The 19661-nt window shown below is 44.6% G+C and overlaps 1 protein-coding gene across 2 annotated transcripts in view; it reads right to left on the bottom strand.

Moving 5' to 3' along the window:
* The window catches only part of ABCD3 (ATP binding cassette subfamily D member 3), a 73776-nt gene that overhangs the window by 12484 nt on the left and 41631 nt on the right, over positions 1–19661 (bottom strand). For both annotated transcript variants that reach the window (XM_044300722.1, XM_044300721.1), the window contains exons 8-15: positions 17789–17845; positions 17561–17703; positions 16450–16519; positions 15800–15869; positions 15133–15230; positions 14962–15053; positions 11350–11441; positions 8625–8697 (exon numbers count right to left, since the gene is read on the bottom strand). In XM_044300722.1, coding sequence (XP_044156657.1) covers positions 8625–8697; positions 11350–11441; positions 14962–15053; positions 15133–15230; positions 15800–15869; positions 16450–16519; positions 17561–17703; positions 17789–17845 — 695 coding nt within the window. The remainder of the gene's footprint in view (positions 1–8624; positions 8698–11349; positions 11442–14961; positions 15054–15132; positions 15231–15799; positions 15870–16449; positions 16520–17560; positions 17704–17788; positions 17846–19661) is intronic.

Below are 19661 nucleotides of genomic sequence, written 5' to 3'. Positions count from 1 at the left end.
GGAATTTATTATGTAGAGAAAGTAAATACAACGCACTTACTAATGTATTGCGATTGTCCATGTTGGCTCCTTTGCTATCTTAATTCATTTTTCCATCACAATATACACTGCTCGTTTCCATGGTTACAACCACCCTGCAATCCAACATCGGTGGCCGTGCTTGCACACTATAGGAAAAAGTGCCAGCCTAGGTGCTCTGATATGATCCCAGCCACGAAAGAGGCTGGCGCTTTTTTCCTATAGTCTGCAAGCATGACCACCGCAGGGTGGTCGTAACCATGGAAACTAGAGTAGTATAATGTGATGGAAAAATGAGTCTAGCCAGCAAAGGAGGCAATATGGACAATCACAGTACATTAGTACGTGCCTGGTATTACCTATTGATAAATGCCATTTGCTGAAGCAAGACAAACCCTTTAATAGGGTCAATCATTTGCCCCTCCAGTTCAGACCCCGTCATGGCTCCTGTCAGTCTACTAAGATTCGCTCAGAAACTTCTTAGCATGCCAAGCTTTCGAGTTAAAAGGGGCCATTACAGTGCAGTGCCAATTTCTGCATCTGACTGAACAGTGATAAGATCTCCAATTGATGGGCCGTTCGATTTAAGCCAACATTTTAGTAGACATCTCCATGCAGACATCAACATGGAGTATTTGAGGAAGAGGCCGCTTCTCTGGAAATGGGTGGAATAATAAAATTTCAGATGCAATAGGAACATCAATATGTAATTTGTCCTTAATGTGTGAGCTCACCATATTCCTTTAACTTACAGTCTGGGCATGGCCACATACCAAGGTCAAATTTTGCTGGTGCCATGTGGGACAACTGGTCAGTCTATCCCCCATCGTCCTGTAGTCGCCTATCACACAATTCTCTATACAGACAATTTCTGTAACCCAATATAATTTTAGGGGGGGGAAATCACCCAGAAAGGTACAAATAAAGTCCAACAGTCACTTCTACATGTTTGGTCCCCAAAAAGGGAATCAATGTATAGTACATGGACACGAGTGCTGGCCAATGAGAACTACATACAAATTATTCTTCCCCAGCAATCAAACTGTAATACTATAGTATACCATAATACCACAAACCTATATAAAAAGACTCTGGTCATGAACGCCATAATCTCAACTAGATTTAGGATGTTGGCGATAGGAATTGGCAGGTCTGCAACCAACAATTCCCGAGCATATAAGTTTTATCAAGAAAAGGGACAAATAAAAATCACCACCACCAGGTATTAGTCTTAGGGCTCATTCACATGCCCGAAGGTCGTCCGTGCCTGTATAGTGGACAGCAAGCAGCGGCTTTGCAATATACAGGCACCGGCCGTGTGCATCCCGTATCACGAACGCGGACCCATTGACTTGAATAGGTCTGCCAACAGCAACATACAGCACGGAGCGGAGGCATGGATTTGGAAGCACTACGAAGTGCTTCCGTGGGCTTTTGGGTCTGTGTCTTCCCACTGCAAAAGATAGGACATACCCTATCTTTTGCTGTATATTGTGAATCGTGGACCCGAATCCACAATACTGCGCGCCGCAGCAGGGGCACGGACAGCAAACAGTCATGTACATGAGCCCTGATTGATATACAGATATAGAGAAGTAAGGAACTTAAAGATTAACTAAACCTTTTCGTAAACCTTTAATATGTTCTACCTAATGCCCTAATAAAACTAACCCATGTGCTATGCCAGATGTCAGTTATCCTCTGGGGGGTACGGGCAGGAGCAGCAATATGCGCTCCTGCCTGTACTCTCAGAGCTGCTGCTGCCCATTGATAAAATGTACTCTGTACTCCGCTGAGCTGTCAGCGAAGTACAGAGAACAGAGTTTTAAAGGGAGCCTGTCACCAGTATATGACCTTATACAGCGCTTACATGGCTCTGTAGTACAACTATACATGATTCTAATGGTACCTTTGTTTTTTTTTTTTAAATCAGATCATTTTTTATTAAACATTTTACAGTGTAACTACACGTTTCATCACAGTACGTACAAGGATGACATAGAGACATATTGTCCACATGGCTAATAACAAACAGGACACCAGACTATGTGTAGTAATCAAGTTTCAATCCAACCCCCCCCCCCACCCCTCCCATCCCACCCCACCCTAACCTGCAAAATACAAAAGGCACATTGTTAAACAGTTCTATTCAGACGCCGAAACGACAGCCATGGATCCCACAATTTTTCAAATTTCGCTGGGCATCCACGCTTCTGGTATACCATCCGTTCATAACTCAGCATCACGTCAACCGCACTTAAAAATTCGCCTAGAATTGGCGGTGCTGTCTGTATCCAATGTAGGGCAATTAATTTTCTAGCAACATACAACACTCTACCTATAGCTACTTTATGCACCTGACCGGTGGCCAATTCAGAGACATACCCCAACACACACACCTTCGGGTCAGAGGGTATTCGAACTTTGTAAACGTCCTGTGTTGTCTGACGTACCATCTCCCAGTACCTCCCCAACCTCTCGCACGTCCACATCATATGCATCAAATCTGCAGACACTACAGAGCATCTTGGACACTCATCCGTGGGTCTAAACCCTATACGGAACAAAAAAACCGGTGTTTTGTAGACTCTATGGACAATAAACAGCTGCGAGAGTTTACGCCCTTCACTCAAGGAAGAGAGAGGTATCGCCTCTAGTATGTCAGACCACTGGTCGTCAGTTAATCCGCCAACATCTTTCTCCCATTTACTTTTAGCCGCAAGCGGGTGTGACAATAGAAACTTATCAAGCAGCATCTTGTATATACAGGAAATCATACCTCTCCTCGCCCCCCTGGACAGAATCTGGTGCAATGCAGCATCTCTCCCCGCCACCACAGTTGCACCTTTAAATGTGGAGTTGTATGCATGTCTCACCTGAAGGTACTTATAAAAGTGAGTTCTAGGCAGTTCATACTTCTCCTGAAATCTGGCAAATGACATGAACTTCTTTTCCTCTAAAAGATGTCCCAGCCTCAGAATACCCTTCCTTTTCCATGCCCCAAACTCAGACAGGGAGAGGAATTCCGGCAGCACGGGATTATCCCACAGTGGAGTGTATTCCGTATTGCCGAAAACCCCCCTCAGGAGCTTGACCTTACTCCACACGGACTGCATCAAGTGTCCCAAATCACCCAACGGACCACTCCTCCCAGCCCCCCCAGTCTCAAGGAGTAGCAGTAAGTCACTAGAGGACAAGCAATGCTGAAACAACTGACACGACATCTCACTCAACTCCAATTCCATCCACCCCTTAAAATGTTGGCACTGTGCCGCCAGGAAGTACACCCAGGGGTTTGGCACTGCAAGGCCCCCTTCCGTTTTAGGATATTGCAACGTTTCCAGCTTAATTCTCGGTTGCCCCTTCCGCCATATGAGCTCCCTGAAAATAGCATTGATTGGGACAAATTTGGACTTTGACAGCCAGACCGGGGAGTTATGTAGAACATAGAGTAGCTGGGGCATCAACACCATTTTAATGAGATTAGCTCTTCCCGCCACTGACAGAATAATTTACACCATGCCTTAGTTTTGTTACGAAATTTAATAACCAGCGGGTCAAAATTAAGGCGCCCAAAATCTCGGATTCTCGGGGATATATGGATACCCAAGTACTTAAAGGTCGCTACACATGGAATACTTCTGTCTCGCACTGTCTGTGATTGCACCTGCCCGTCAAGCAGCATAATCGCCGACTTACTCCAGTTGATAGACAGACCCGACAGGTCCCTGAAGCAATCAATGATTTTCATAGCCGCTTCCAACGATGGACCAGTATCCCCCAGAAAGAGCAAAGTGTCGTCTGCATACATCGCCACTTTATTATTAACTGTCCCATATTTGAACCCCCGAATGTCCGTTGATTTCCGAATCGCTGCGGCTAATGGCTCAATCGCAACTGCAAATAGCAGAGGCGACAACGGGCACCCCTGTCTAGTACCCCGGCCCAGGCAGAACTTGGGGGACACCCCTCCATTCGCCCTGACACACGCTTTGGGTTTAGAGTATAGCACCCGGACCCAGGAAATATACTCATCTCCAAATCCCATATACGCCATAACTCTCCACAGGAATCGCCACTCAATGCTGTCAAAGGCCTTGGCCGCATCTAAAGAAAGGATGGCTCTATCTCCAACATTATCAGCTGGAAGTTGAATACTGGCAAACACTCTTCTAATATTAATTGACGTTGACTTCTGAGGCATAAAGCCAGTCTGGTCAGAATGTATGATAGACAAAATCACTTTAGACAGACGCATGGCCAAGACCTTTGCAAGCAACTTAACATCAGCGGAGAGCAACGATATCGGTCTATATGAGTCAGGGAGAGAGTGATCCTTGTCCGGCTTAGGAATGACTACTATTACCGCCTCCTGCATGGTCTGAGGCAACTCCCCCCTCTCCTTGGAATAATTGAATACCTTCAGAAGTTCCGGGAGCAGCACTTCCGCAAAGGACTTATATACTTCCGCCGGAAGCCCATCCAAACCCGGAGCCTTGTCATTAGCCATAGCAGCTAATGCCGCCCTCAATTCTTCCAACTCAATCGGCTCCTCTAATCGCATACTGTCTTCCCTGGAAAGCTTAGGGAGATTTAATGTGGCTAAAAAGGTGTCAATATCCTCATCCGAGCATGTCACCCTAGAAGTATACAGAGAGGAATAAAAATCGTTCAGTATATTCAAAATGGTATCCGTATCACGCCTGAGGACGCCACCAGCATCCAACAGGCCAGATATACATTGTGACCCTTGCTGCGCTTTTGCGATAACCGAGAGCATATGGCCTACACTCTCACCTTCAGTAAAAAATTGCTGCTTGTAAAACAGCCGTTTCCTCTCTGCTACCTCCAAAAGGTGACACCTCAACTCCTCCTGCCTAGCCTTCAAGGCATTGCTTGTCATGATAGAAGGATCTAACACAAAAGCTTCCTCCGCTATCTTCACATTATCCTGTTTCTGCCGATCAAGCTCTCTAGATTTAGATTTAATCCGACTGATTGATTTAATAAAGGATCCTCTGAGGAAAGCCTTCATGGCATCCCAGACGACTGACGGAGACGCAGTCCCTTCATTTATACCAAAATATTCCCTAAGGGATTGAAGCATAGCAGACGGCTCACCCATCAGTTTTAACCAAAAGGCATTCAATCGCCAGCATCTAACCCCCGGCCTGGCTGTCACAGAGATGTCAAGCTCGATGCTAAATAAGGAGTGGTCAGATAGGGCCCTAGAAAGATACTCTGAGTTCTGTACATACGGGAACATATGAGCATTTACCAGACCCAGATCTATACGCGACAGGGAGCCATAAGTCGAGGAGCAACACGAGTATTTCCTGTCCAGGGGGTGGGTCTCTCTCCATACATCCATCAGACCTAGTTCCCTCAGTATTCTTGCCAACAAGGTTTCACCCGTATTTCTATCACTAGGTGTGATCTGGCATCTATCAAGCGAGCTATCAAGTACACTATTAAAATCTCCCACTATCAACATTGGCAGTTCAGAAAATTCTGCCACAAACTCCATAAGTTTCCTTAAAGGCACCGAGGAAAACGGTGGGGGTATATAGATTGTCGCTAACACCATTCTTATCCCTTGGACCACACAATGCATTCCTATAAACCTTCCCTCTTCATCCACACATTCCCTGAGACATTCAAATATGATATTCTTATGAACTAGGATACTAACCCCCCTGGAATGCGAGGAGAAGACGGAATGCACAGAATAACCCAGCCACGGCTTTTGCATGACATGCATAGATTGTTTGGTCACATGCGTTTCTTGCAAGCATATTATTGCCGGCTGATATCTAGATAGGTACCGGAACAGACCGTGTCTCTTTGTAGCATCCGCCATTCCCCTCACATTCCAGCTAAGTATTCTCGTAACAGGTCCCATAAGAATGTATACAGATATAAAAGTACATTTGAGAGCTACACCTTTCCAACCTCCAACAGCTGCAGGAAAAAACACTGTTAATCATCAGATTACAGACTCCCATCTCTTCCCTATTTTCCCCCCTGACAGAACATACAAGGACTGTACGTTTCAGCATTCTAGAATTGCCAACAATAGCACCTTTGACAGTATTAACCCCCGCTAATCCCTTCCCCCCTCCCTCCCCCCACCCAACCATCCCTCCCCAGACAATAAACATATGCAGCATAAGTAGATGCAGTAATGAACTCGGGGCCAACATTGTGAACCTGGCCCAACAGCGCCTGAAGCAGCACAGCATCCAGCACGATACCGTACACAGGCACATTGAGAAGGTGGGGAGCAACCTCGGGCGTATGCTCTACCCACAAGATGTCTCCAGCAACCGGCTAAAGACAAACGAAAATGTCCACAACGGTGGGTGGACAGTCCCTAGGACTTCAAAACTTCAACCAGGAGCAGGAATGTCCAACAGTCTCAGGTGTCTGTTGAAGGGATCCGAAGGCGACGCTCATTTTGATCCAGCCACTTGACCGCAGCATCCGAGTCCTCAAAGAACACCGCGGATCCAAACGCCACCACCCTGAGCCTGGCCGGGAACATCATGGAGTACTGTACTTGCAAATCTCTCAGCCTCCGTTTAATCTCCACAAAGCGAGCTCTCCTTTTCTGTACATCCGATGAATAGTCAGGGAACAGGGACACCTGAACTCCATTGATTTTTAAATCAGGATGAGACCTTGCAGCCCTCAGTATAGTGTCTCTGTCTCGATAGTGCAGGATCTTAGCCAGTATTGGGCGCGGCGGACGTCCTGGCGGTAAAGGCCTGGTGGGGACCCTATGCGCTCGTTCAACAGCGTAAAGTGCAGAGAGATCCTCTATCACGGAATTTTTCCGCGAACCATTTCTCAATAAATTCAGTGGCCTCTGGGCCCTCAGACTTCTCAGGGATGCCCACCAGCCTTATATTATTGCGGCGAGAGCGGTTTTCGAGGTCGTCGGTTTTAGCGTAGAGCGCCGCTATATCCTTTGACGCAGCCCGGCTCTCCCTTTGTAGGGTAACAGCCCCATCTTCCAGATCCGAGACCCTCCTCTCCACTTCTGAGGTGCGTTCAGCCACCTTATGCAGGTCATGACGGATAATGGACATGTCCGCTTTTAGACTTCCAATATTAATATTCATATTCTGGAGGGTGGCGTTACAGCTAGCAATAGCTGCCATCACATCTTTCAAAGTAGGCTCAGGAGCATTGGTAATTGGCAGAGACTTTTCAGTGCTGCACAGACTAGCACTCGCCCCCTCCCCATGCTGCACTGGGGATTGCTGACCATCTTTACAGGGGCCATCCTGCTCCCCTGAGCCTTCCTCCACTTGTGACAGGGTGCCCTCTCCTTCTCCCCATACATGGCTGGGGAACTGGTGTGACTTGTGAGCGAAGCGCTCCAGCCGCGCTGCCGCTCCCTGACTCACCGCCGCCCCCAGGTCAGGCCACTCTTCCTCCTCGGCGCCATCTTGGGATCGTGCCTCTCTATCCTGTCGGCTCGGCGTTTTGCCTCTCTTTGCAGGCATGATGGAATCTCTCCACACCGGACCGCTTCCTGGGTATGTCCCCCGCTCCTCTGGATGTTTGACAGGTATTTCGCCACCGTTATAGCAATTATAGACAGGATGCTTGCCGGAGCTAGTGCGGCGTGCGTCCTACTCCATGCGCCGCTAGGCTCCGCCCCAATGGTACCTTTGTTACTTTCTTTTGACTTGCACAAGTAGGAAAAATGCTGTTTAATCCATATGCAAATGAGCACTTGCAAGTGCCCAGGGGCGGCGTTCGCTGTGTAGGAGCCCAGGCTGCTCTGCCTCCTTTTTACTTTACTCCTCCCCGGCCTCTTTGTTTGACCACCCTGAAAGTCCCTTGCGTCATCGCTAGGTCTGGCTGAGATCCCGCACCTGTGCACTGCTCCACCGGCCCGGGGCAAGCGCACTGTGATGCCCATTGTGGGCACGGCATCGCTTCATGTAGTGCGCATGCGCCATGCCGGCGGAGCAGTGCGCAGGCGCGGGATCTTGGCCGGACCTAGCGATGATGCAAGGGACTTTCAGGGTGGTCGAACGAAGAGGCCGGGGAGGAGTAAAGTAAAAAGAAGGCAGAGCAGCCTGGGCTCCTACACAGCAAACGCCGCCCCTGGGCACTTGCAAGCTCTCATTTGCATATGGATTAAACTGCATTTTTCCTGCTTGTGCAAGTCAAAAGAAAGTAACAAAGGTACCATTAGAATAATGTACATGTGCTACAGGGCCATGTAGGCGCTGTATAAGGTCATATACTGGTGACAGGCTCCCTTTAAGCGCACAGGGAATGGTGTAAAAAAAGTGTAGTAAAGATAGAAAATTCATTAATAAATTATATTCGAGTTAGTTTTATTAGGCAGAACATTAAAAAAAAAGTTTAGATAAAGGTTTTAGTTACTCTAAGAATCCAGCTGACTGCCGAGTTGTGCATAAACCTTATTGCAGTAAAATAACATAGTACAGTACACAGTAATCCGACTTTTCTGTGTGGATGATGAAATAGTGGATTTCCCCACATTTACTATGTGGTCAATAAACATGCCACGTCAACTCACGTCATACAATAATAACCATGGAGCCGTAGCCCCAGAAACATACTTAATGATATTGTCAATGTTGGTAACTTTTCCACTTCCAGGAATTAAGGGAATGCTGGGAACAGATTCTGACTCTGCAATTCAAAGGAAATTTGCCATCAATTCACAGATCTGTACATAGAAACATAGAATGTGTCGGCAGATACGACCCATTTGGCCCATCTAGTCTGCCAAATACACTGAATACTATGGATAGCCCCTGGCCCTATCTTATATAAAGGATGGCCTTATGCCTATCCCATGCATGCTTAAACTCCTCCACTGTATTTGCAGCTACCACTTCTGCAGGAAGGCTATTCCATGCATCCACTACTCTCTCAGTAAAGTAATACTTCCTGATATTACTTTTAAACCTTTGCCCCTCTAATTTAAAACTATGTCTTCTTGTGGTAGTTTTTCTTCTTTTAAATATTCTCTTCTCTTTTACCTTGTTGATTCCCTTTATGTATTTAAAAGTTTCTATCATATCCCCTCTGTCTCGTCTTTCTTCCTAACTATACATGTTAAGGCCCTTTAATCTTTCCTGGTAAGTTTTATCCTGCAATCCATGTACTAGTTTAGTAGCTCTTCTCTGAACTCTCTCCAAAGGATCAATATCCTTCTGAAGATATGGCCTCCAGTACTGCGCACAATACTCCGAATGAGGTCTCACTAGTGCTCTGTAGAGCGGCACGAGCGCCTCCCTCTTTCTACTGGTAATGCCTCTCCCTATACACCCAAGCATTCTGCTAGCATTTCCTGCTGCTCTATGACATTGTCTGCCTACCTTTAAGTCTTCTGAAATAATGACCCCTAAATCCCTTTCTTCAGATACTGAGGTTAGGACTGTATCACTGATTTTATATTCTGCTCTTGGGTTTTTACGCCCCAGGTGCATTATCTTGCACTTATCAACATTAAATTTTAGTTGCCAGATTTTTGACCATTCCTTTAGTTTTCCTAAATCCTTTTCCATTCGGTGTATCCCTCCAGGAACATCAACCCTGTTACAAATCTTTGTGTCATCAGCAAAAAGACACACCTTACCATCGAGGCCTTCTGCAATTTCGCTGATAAAGATATTAAACAATATGGGTCCCAAAACAGATCCCTGAGGTACCCCACTGGTAACAATACCATGGTCTGAATATACTCCATTGACTACAACCCTCTGTTGTCTGTCCCTCAGCCACTGCCTAATCCATTCAACAATATGGGAGTCCAAGCACAAAGACTGCAATTTATTGATAAGTCTTCTATGTGGGACAGTGTCAAAAGCCTTACTAAAGTCTAGATAAGCGATGTCTACTGCACCTTCGCCATCTATTATTTTAGTCACCCAATCAAAAAAAATCTATAAGATTAGTTTGACATGATCTCCCTGAAGTAAACCCATGCTGTTTTTCATCTTTTAATCCATGCGATTTTAGATGTTACACAATCCTCTCCTTAGGGGCTCGTTTACACGAACATTTTTTGCGTTCCGTATACGGAACCATTCATTTCAATGGGTCTGCAAAAAAAACGGAATGTACTCAGTGAGCATTCAGTTTCCATATGTCCGCATTTCCATTCCGCTACATTTTGAGTCATCCTATTTTTGTCCGCAAATCACGTTCCGTGGCTCCATTCAAGTCAATGGGTCCGCAAAAAAAACGGAACACATACGGAAATGCATCCGCATGTCTTCCATATCCGTTCCGTTTTTTGAGGAACCATCTATTAATAATGTTATGCCCAGCCCAATTTTTTCTATGTAATTATTGTATACTGTATATGCCATATGGAAAAACTGAACCGAAACGGAAACACAACGGAAACAAAAATCTGAAAAGATCCGGAAAAAACGGCCTGCAAAACACTGAAAAAGCCATACGGTCGTGTGAAAGAGGCCTAAGTATGGTTTCCATTAATTTTCCCACTATTGATGTCAGGCTTACTGGCCTATAGTTGCCCAATTCCTCCCTACTACCTTTCTTGTGAATGGGCACAACATTTGCTAATTTCCAATCTTCTGGGATGACTCCTGTTACCAGTGAGGGTTTAATAAATCTGTTAACGGTTTTGCTAGTTCACCGCTAAGCTCTTTTAATAGTTTTGGGTGTATCCCATTAGGCCCCTGTGACTTTGTATTAATTTTAGACAGCTGACTTAGAACCTCTTCCTCTGTAAAGACACATGCATCAAAAGATTCGTTAGTTTTCTTTCCTAACTGAGGTCCTTCTTCATAAAAACTGAACAGAAGTATTCATTGAGGCAGTCAGCTAGTTCTTTATCTTCATCCATATACCTTCCTTTTGTTTTTAATTTGTTAATTCCTTGTTTTAGTTTCCTTTTTTTATTTATGTATCTGAAGAATGTCTTATCGCCTTTTTTCACCGACTGAGCTAATTTCTCTTCTGCCTGTGCTTTAGAAGCTCTTATAACTTGTTTGGCCTCTCTCTGCCTAATCTTATAAATTTTTCTGTCATCCTCATTTTTTTTTAATAATTACTACATGCTATCTTTTTATTTTTAATGATTTTGGCCACTTCTGCTGAGTACCACAGTGGTCTCTTCCTTTTTTTGCTTTTACTGACAAGCCTAATGCAATTTTCTGTTGCCTTCAATAGTGCCGCTTTTAAGTAGTCCCATTTCTCCTGGACTCCATTGAAACTGTTCCAATCTGATAGGGACTCGTATACCACTAATCTAATTTTATAAAAGTCAGTACATGTAAGGTAAGTTATTAACGTGGCCATACTTACCTCTATCCTGTTGAGAAACCATTGTCCGTTCATATTTGCCATTATTCAGTTCTTTCAGGACTTGCATGAGTTCTGTAATCCTGGCTGTGAATCTATAAACGGTGAAACAGGCAAGTATTACACTTTATTCATACATCATTACAAGAAATACCCACAATGTAAAATAAAGGAAGTTACCTATTGTTTAAAATCATCTTTTTATGTTATGCATAATTCTTTAGAATGTGAGGATTTTTTTATCTTTTTTTAATTTTATCTAAATTTAAAAAACAAACAATCGTAAAATTAGGTAGTTTTCACACTGGTCACTAGGCCTAAACTATGGCGCTAAAACCCACTGACTTCTATGGGAGAGTTTACTAGGCATGCTATGACTTGTGCAGAGGTCGAGAGGGAGCAATTTTGCGGAACGGGTGCCGACCCATTCATTTCAACGGGGCTAGATGGACAGAACACCGTGTGCTGTCCACATCCGTAGTTCCGTTCTGTGGCCCCACAAAAAAGATAGAGGAGGTCCTATTCTTGTCCGCAACCACGGACAAGAATAGGCATTTCTATAATATGCCTGTTTAGCGGACTACAAAACACTTAGACGTGTGAATGGACTCTTATTAGGCCTAGTGGTCAATGCCTGGCCCTGTCAAAGTGCGGAGAGCCGAGCCTCTAGGGGTAACAACGCCCCCAGTGCTCCTAGAGGCTCATTTGAATACATTAAAACATCATTTTTTCTCAGCAATGCGAACACATATGAACATGGGACCAACACAGATGCCTTAAGCTGCCAAACGCACATGTAACAGGTCAGTCAGTGTCATAGCTACAAATCTGCCAACAGATGTCCTTTAAAGGATTACTATGTCTCAAAATATCAAAATAGTCAAATATATAAATATATAAATATATATAAAATTCTCTTTAAAGAGGACCTTTCACTAGAATAAAAAATCTAAACTAAGCATACAGACATGGAGAGCGGAGCCCAGGGATCTCCCTGCACTTACTGTTATCCCTGGGCGGCGCTCCGTTCTCCCGGTATAGGCTCCGGTATCTTCATATGTTTGGCTCAACTGGGTGGAGCCTGCCGGCGTCTCCTTCTCCCAGGCTGTAGCGCTGGCCAATCGCAGCACTCAGCTCATAGCCTGAGAGTGTTTTTTTTCCTCTCAGGCTATGAGCCGAGTGCTGCGATTGGCCAGCGCTACAGCCTGGGAGAAGGAGACGCCGGCAGGCTCCACCCAGTTGAGCCAAACATATGAAGATACCGGAGCCTATACCGGGAGAACAGCCTATAGTGAAAGGTCCTCTTTAAAAGGCGATAAAGTTTGTGCTGCTGTACCTGAAGATAGCATAAAATGGTAACCGAGACCATGCTCAAACGCATGGACCCCTACCTTTTTCTGTTTCCCTTGTGAGCACCGCAGGTGTGACTTGAGCCGCAGTTCATGAATATGAGGACTCTAGTGCTCCAGGCTTCCCCCCCCCCACCCCTCCAAATACCCTCAATACTGTGGATGATTGACAACTTTCTTCTTATACTGTGCATAGGGAGAAAGCTGATGATCAGCACCAAGGAGCCTGGCAGCTGCGCGCTCATGAAAAAGAGGACTCCTGAACAAGTGCAGTACTCTTCGCGCACCCCCCACCCCACTGGACCTGCTCAAGTGATTTAGGCTCCTTGTAGACGAACGTGTTCGGATTAGGTGCTTCTGCGATCAGGGAAAATCATGCGAGGAGGTACGCAATTGCAGTCAGTTTTGACCGCGATTGCGTTCCGATTTTCCGTTTTTATCGCAGGGGTGCAGTGTGTTTTTGCACGCGCGTGATAAAAAATAAAATAAAAATGACTGTGGTACCGACCCGAACTTCTTCACTGATGTTCGGGTTTGGGTTAGGTGTTCTGTATATTTTATTATTTTCCCTTCTAACATGGTTATAAGGGAAAATAATAGCATTCTTAATGCAGAATGCTTAGTAAACTGTGGCTTTAGGGGTTAAAAAAATAAAACAAAATGAACTCGCCTCATCCTGTTTGCGCAGCCGGCATAGTCTTTCTTCTTCTTTTAGGAACTGCCAAAGGACCTTTGATGGCGTAATCCTATCTTCATGCAGAAGGACCTGCGCTGACATGACACACAGTTCACCACGTGGCGAGCGCGATTATGTCAAAGGTCTTTTGGCAGGTCCTGATGAAAGAAGATGATGCCGGCTGCGTGAACAACAGGATGAGGGGAAGTTCATTTTGTTTTATTTTTTTAACCCCTAAAGCCATATTTTACTAAGCATTCTGTATTAAGAATGCTATTATTTTCCCTTACAACATGGTTATAAGGGAAAATACAGTAAATTGACTTTTATCAATTTACTTACATCATCTCCTAGCAACCATGCGTGAAAATCGTACCGCATCCGCACTTGCTTGTGATTTTCACAGACCCATTTATTTCTATGGGCCCTGCGTTGCGTTAAAAACGCAGAATAGAGAACATGCTGCGATTTTCACGCAACGCACAAGTGATGCGTGAAAATCACAGCTCATCTGAACAGCCCCATTGAAGTGAATGGGTTCGGATTTAGTGCGGGTGCAATGCATTCACCTCACCCGCACGGAATTCTCGCCTGTGTGAAAGGGGCCTTAAAGCGAACCTTTCACCTCATTTTCACTTTTTAAACTAGCAACAGTACGTTATAGATTACCTTTAGTGTGTTGTTATCCATGTTAGGTGCGCTTTCCTGCGCTCTTTATTCATCCAGAAATCGGCTTATAAAGTTCAAATTTTGTGCTGTAACAGTCAAGCAACAAGTCAAGGGGGTAGCCCGTTCCTCTCCTCTGGCCGTACCGCCCCTGCCCTAACGCCGCCTCTATGCCATGTAATTGACAGCAGGCTCACTCGCAGGGATGGCGCTTCTGAATCCTGCGCATGCGCCGTCCTCCTCATTCGCCGCTCGCGTCTTTCTTGCGGACACAAGCGCAACCATGTAAGAGAATAGCGCATGCGCCGTACGTGGTTCCTGCCTGCTTCTCTTCTCTACCTCCCGTGCGCGCGCTCCACTATCTTCATAGTGGAGCGCGCGCACGGGAGGTAGAGAAGAGAAGCAGGCAGGAACCACGTACGGCGCATGCGCCATTCTCTTACATGGTTGCGCTTGTGTCCGCAAGAAAGACGGGAGCGAGCGGTGAATGAGGAGGACGGCGCATGCGCAGGATTCAGAAGCGCCGTCCCTGCGAGTGAGCCTGCTGTCAATTACATGGCATAGAGGCGGCGTTAGGGCAGGGGCGGTACGGCCAGAGGAGAGGAACGGGCTACCCCCTTGACTTGTTGCTTGACTGTTACAGCACAAAATTTGAACTTTATAAGCCGATTTCTGGATGAATAAAGAGCGCAGGAAAGCGCACCTAACATGGATAACAACACACTAAAGGTAATCTATAACGTACTGTTGATAGTTTAAAAAGTGAAAATGAGGTGAAAGGTTCGCTTTAAAGAAACTGTTGCTAAAAAAATAAAAATAAATATAAGGCCTCATTTACTAGTCACCTATGCTAAGAGCAGAATGGAAACTACGACTATAACTCCTTAAGATTACACAAAAGATGTTTTATCAATGAGACTTTACCCCGACAGCCTGGTCATTTCACGCCCTGCAAGTACAATCCTTCCAAGAGCTTGAGACATTCTTAGTAACATCCTTCCACTCTGGTAGTAATCCTTTCAGAGAAAGACAAGTAATCAGACAGAAGACTCATCACAGATGGAAAAGACTCTATAATGATGGTATTCGTCTCACCTCCAGGAGTTCGGCATGCGAACTGGTCAGATGTCGCGTGTGATTTATTGCAAGGAATGGACGGCTGACAACCAGATAACCAACGACTGTTGCAAAATCTGCAAGAAGATTTGTCAAATAAAGAGCAGGAATAGTAAGTATAGCTTTTCTATAACACAGGCACAAATACAGCAAGAGCTGAGCAGTAACGTGCTGCCCCACGTGCAGGACTATCAATTTGGGCGGAATGTCAGTAGACAGGACAGGCAGTGACAACCTCACTTAGGCTACATGCACACAAACGTTGTTTGTTTCAGTGTCCGTTCCGTTTAGTTTTTTTGCGGATAGGATGTGGACAGCACACAGTGTGCTGTCCACATAAGTATCTCAGTTCCGTAGCCCCGCAAAAAAAAACAAAACAAAACAAAAAAAAACAAAAAACGAACATGTCCTATTCTCGTCCGTTTTAGGCATTGTTACAATGGATCCGCAAAAATAAAAACCGGAAGGCATACGGAAGTAATCCGTTTTTTTGGGCAGGTTTGCAGACCGCAAAACACATATGGTCGTGTGCATGTAGCCTTATACTAAGGGTTAATAGCTAGTAAATCATACATACATTTGCCTGTGATGCCACGCTAACAAAGCAAGAGTGCAATCTGGGAACCAGGTACAGATCAAGACTTACATTTGGCGATAATGTCATCTACAAAGCCCATGGAAAACCGGAAGAAAATAAATTTATGCAAGTGATCCACCTGTGGAATACAAAGCAATGGTAATGTGATCAGAAGGCATTTTGCAATCTGCCACCCTTCACTGAGCACACACAAAAGCGGCACTAAATGACTGCCATTACCTGTTTTCCGCAGTTCTCATACATACAATTTTTACTTTTTAAAGGGGTTGTTTAGGATTTTGATATTTATGGCCTATCCTCGGTACAGATCATAAATGTCATATTGGTGGAGACAAGCTTCTTGCAGCTCTGCCAAACAACTGTTTGAAGAGACACGGCTCTCGCGTGGAAGCTGTGGCCTTTTCCCTCGGTCTGCTGATCAGTCGCATGGCCTAGGTGTAGCCCAGTACAATGTACGGCGCTGTGCTCGGTATGCTGTGAGGAGGCCGCAGGGCTTTTTTTTTTTTTAAGTTGCTTATCAGCAGGGGTGCCGGGCGTAGATCCTCCACCAATTCTGAAGATCGGTCATATATATCAAAATCCCAGACAACCCTAGAAATCGCATATATATCACAACTTGACAATTCAAGTTATAACATCTTTCACATTCTCACCACTGAATCTAAAATTGAAAAGTAATGCATTTGCAGTTCTCTTACCAGTTTGTGAAAAGCGGAGTGAATTGTCAGTTTTTCTCTTCTGTTTCCATTGTAGAAGGCAATTTCTTCACTAAAAGTAAGAAAAAATAAATAAATCATCACCGGTGGAAGTTGCCAATACTACAATAGCCGTGTAATGTGTGAACAAGGGGGATCCTCTAACAGCGGTCCCCAACCACCGGGCCGCGGCCCAGAACCGGGCCCTGGAAGACTGTTTGCCAGCCACGGCAATAAGGGCCGTCTTTAACGCGGTACTAATGAAGCGCTTCCATTATGGAAGCGCTTCATTAGTACCGGTGGACCAGGAAGCGGTAAAGGCTCTGTACTCAACGCTTCCTGGTCCTTGGCTTAGCTGTCGGCTGTGCACAGCGTGAGGGCACACTGTGACCTCACGCTGTGAGCGGCTCCCGCGATACACAGCCAACAGCAGGATGAAGAGGATCGCGATGGTGAGGAGCGGTGGCGTCCAGGAGCAGGAGAGGTAAGTTTTTTTATATTTTTTTATTTTTTTTTTTTTATTTGCGCTGAGGGCTGACATGAGGGCTGGTCTGACCTGAGGTGTAATGGAAAATATTTTTTTCTTATTGTTCTCCTCTAAAACCTAGGTGAGTTATGGGCCGGTGCATCTTATAGGGCGAAAAATACGGTACAGTGCAGCAGAGACCCTAGTCAGTTTATATAGGGTTATATATTTTAATATGCACCTTGTGTTTTGTTATGCGCGTGAATCAGTCAGCGCCGACCAGCACCCCCTAAGCCCCGCCCCAGAACCCCCCACCCGGTCCCAGGGAAAATTGTCTTCCATAAAACTGGTCCTTGGTGCAAAAAAGGTTGGGGACCACGGCTCTAGAAGGAGTGCTGCTCTGAAGCACATTACCTATATATAGAAAATATACATACGGTATATATACAAATATACATCTATTAGCAAAGTCCCACCGCCCCAAACATGGAGGTTTCTGAGGCTTGTCCTCCCATAAAATTAATCAAGTGACTAAATGAAAGCGGTAATAGGAATCCTGACTAAATATTGGTCATAATATGAGAACAGGAAGTCTATTCAGGGTTATCTAAAAGCCGTGCGTTTCATAGCAACAAAAATGAAGATTACCTATTGGTAATGAGCCGTGAGTTGACATATCTGTATTCGCCTTCATATCTCTGTTCAGTAATAGTCATTTTACCAATAGGTCTCCTGAGGCGTGTAAGGAAAAGTCCTGAGACAAGCAAATAAGCCATCATGCTTGCTGGCCCCTAGGGAAACAAAGCACAAGCGGCATTACTAACGGTGAGCGCACATGTGAGGCCGTTCAGCGGGAGACACACGGGCTTTCCTTACCTGAGCTCCAATGGCATTTGTCAGCTTGAAGATGTACAAGACGATGTCCAAAAATGGCTGCAACATAGAAGGATTTATCGATTAAAGTGTCAAATTTTATATACATGCAACAAAGAAAATGGGAGAACATATGTAAATATCACTAGAGAACTGGTTAATCTGGTTCATCCTAACACATGTCTAAGGATAACGGTTTGTTCTAAGGATTGTACGAGTTAAATTTAAAAAAAAAAAAAAAAATCAGCGTGCCCCTGAAAATGACCGACAATAGCAAAAGTGACACCCCTCTCCCCCTGCGGGTTCTGTGCTTGGGTCAGAACCACCGCCGTTTGTTTTTCTGGCCGCAGTAGTGACGTCCCATGCACACGCTGCTATGTATATATGTGAGGTCTTGTATACGGGTCCATTCACACGTCCGTAGTACATTGCGGATCCGCAATACACCCGGCCAGCACCCCCATAGAAATGCCTATCCTTGTCCGAAATTGCAGACAATAGGACATGTTCTATTTTTTTCCGGAGAGCCAGGGACCGGAAGATCGGCGGCGCACTCCGGAAATGCGGATGCGGACAGCACACTGTGTGCTGTCCGCATCCATTCCTGCCCCATAGAGAATGAATGAGTCCGCACCTGTTCCGCAATTTGCGGAACGGATGCGGACCCATTATTACAGACTTGTGAATGGAGCCTACTGCTTTTCTCATCACATATTGTACTTCATGACAGTGGTAAAATTGAGTCAAAACTTTTTTTATTTATTTATAAATATAAAATAAAAAAATTTGCAACATTTTTAAAAAAATTTGCAAAATTTAAAATTTCTCTTTTATAATTGATAGTAATTCCAAAAATAGTTATTACTTTACATTCTCCATATGTCTATTTGTTTGGATCATTTTGTGAATGCCATTTTATTTTTTTGGGGCGTTAGAAGGCTTAGAAGCAAATCTCGACATTTTTCAGAAAATTTCCAAAACCCACTTTTTAAAAGGACCAGTTCAGGTCTTAAGTCACTTTGTGAGGATTACATAATAGAAACCACCAAAAAATTACCCCATTTTACAAACTACCCCTCTGAGGGTATTCAAAACTGATTTTACAAACTTAGTTCACCCTTTAGGTGTTCCACAAGAATGAATGGAAAATGGAGATGACATTTCAGAATTTCAAAAGCAAAGCAAGGGTTAACAGCCAAACAAAACTTAATATTTATGGCCCTGATTCTGTAGTTTACAGAAACACCCCATATGTGGTCGTAAACTGCTGTACGGGCACACGGCACGGCGCAAAGGAATGCCATACGGTTTTTGCAGGGCAGATTTCACTGGGATAATTTTAAGCTGCCATGTCACATTTAAAAGACCCTGATGCACCACTAGAGTAGAAACTCCCCAAAAATTACCCCATTTTGGAAACTACGGGATAAGGTGGCAGTTTTGTTGGTACTATTCTAGGGTAAATATGATTTTTGGTTGCTCTATATTACACGGTTACAAGGTAACAAAAAAATTGCTGTTTTGGCTCTGTTTTTATTTACAAAGTTCATCTGACAGGTTAGATCATATGGTATTTTTATAGAGCAGGTTGGTACAGACGCGACAATACCAAATATGTATACTTTTTTGGGTTGTTTGTTTCAGTTTTACATAAATGCATTTTTGAAAAAAAATCATGTTTTAGTGTCCCCATATTTTTATTTTATTTTTTTGGACGATTGTCTTAGGTAGGGGCTCATTTTTGGGGGATGAGATGACTGTTTGATTGGCACTATTTTGGGGTGCATAATACTTCTTGATCGCTTGCCATTACACTTTTCTTGATGAAGGTGACAAAAAAAAATAATGGCCTTTGACACCGTTTTTATTTTTACGG

This window comes from Bufo gargarizans, chromosome 7 (genome assembly GCF_014858855.1).
Source record: "Bufo gargarizans isolate SCDJY-AF-19 chromosome 7, ASM1485885v1, whole genome shotgun sequence".
NCBI classification, from domain to species: Eukaryota; Metazoa; Chordata; class Amphibia; order Anura; family Bufonidae; genus Bufo; species Bufo gargarizans.
This window is presented reverse-complemented; position numbering and strand designations above follow the sequence as displayed.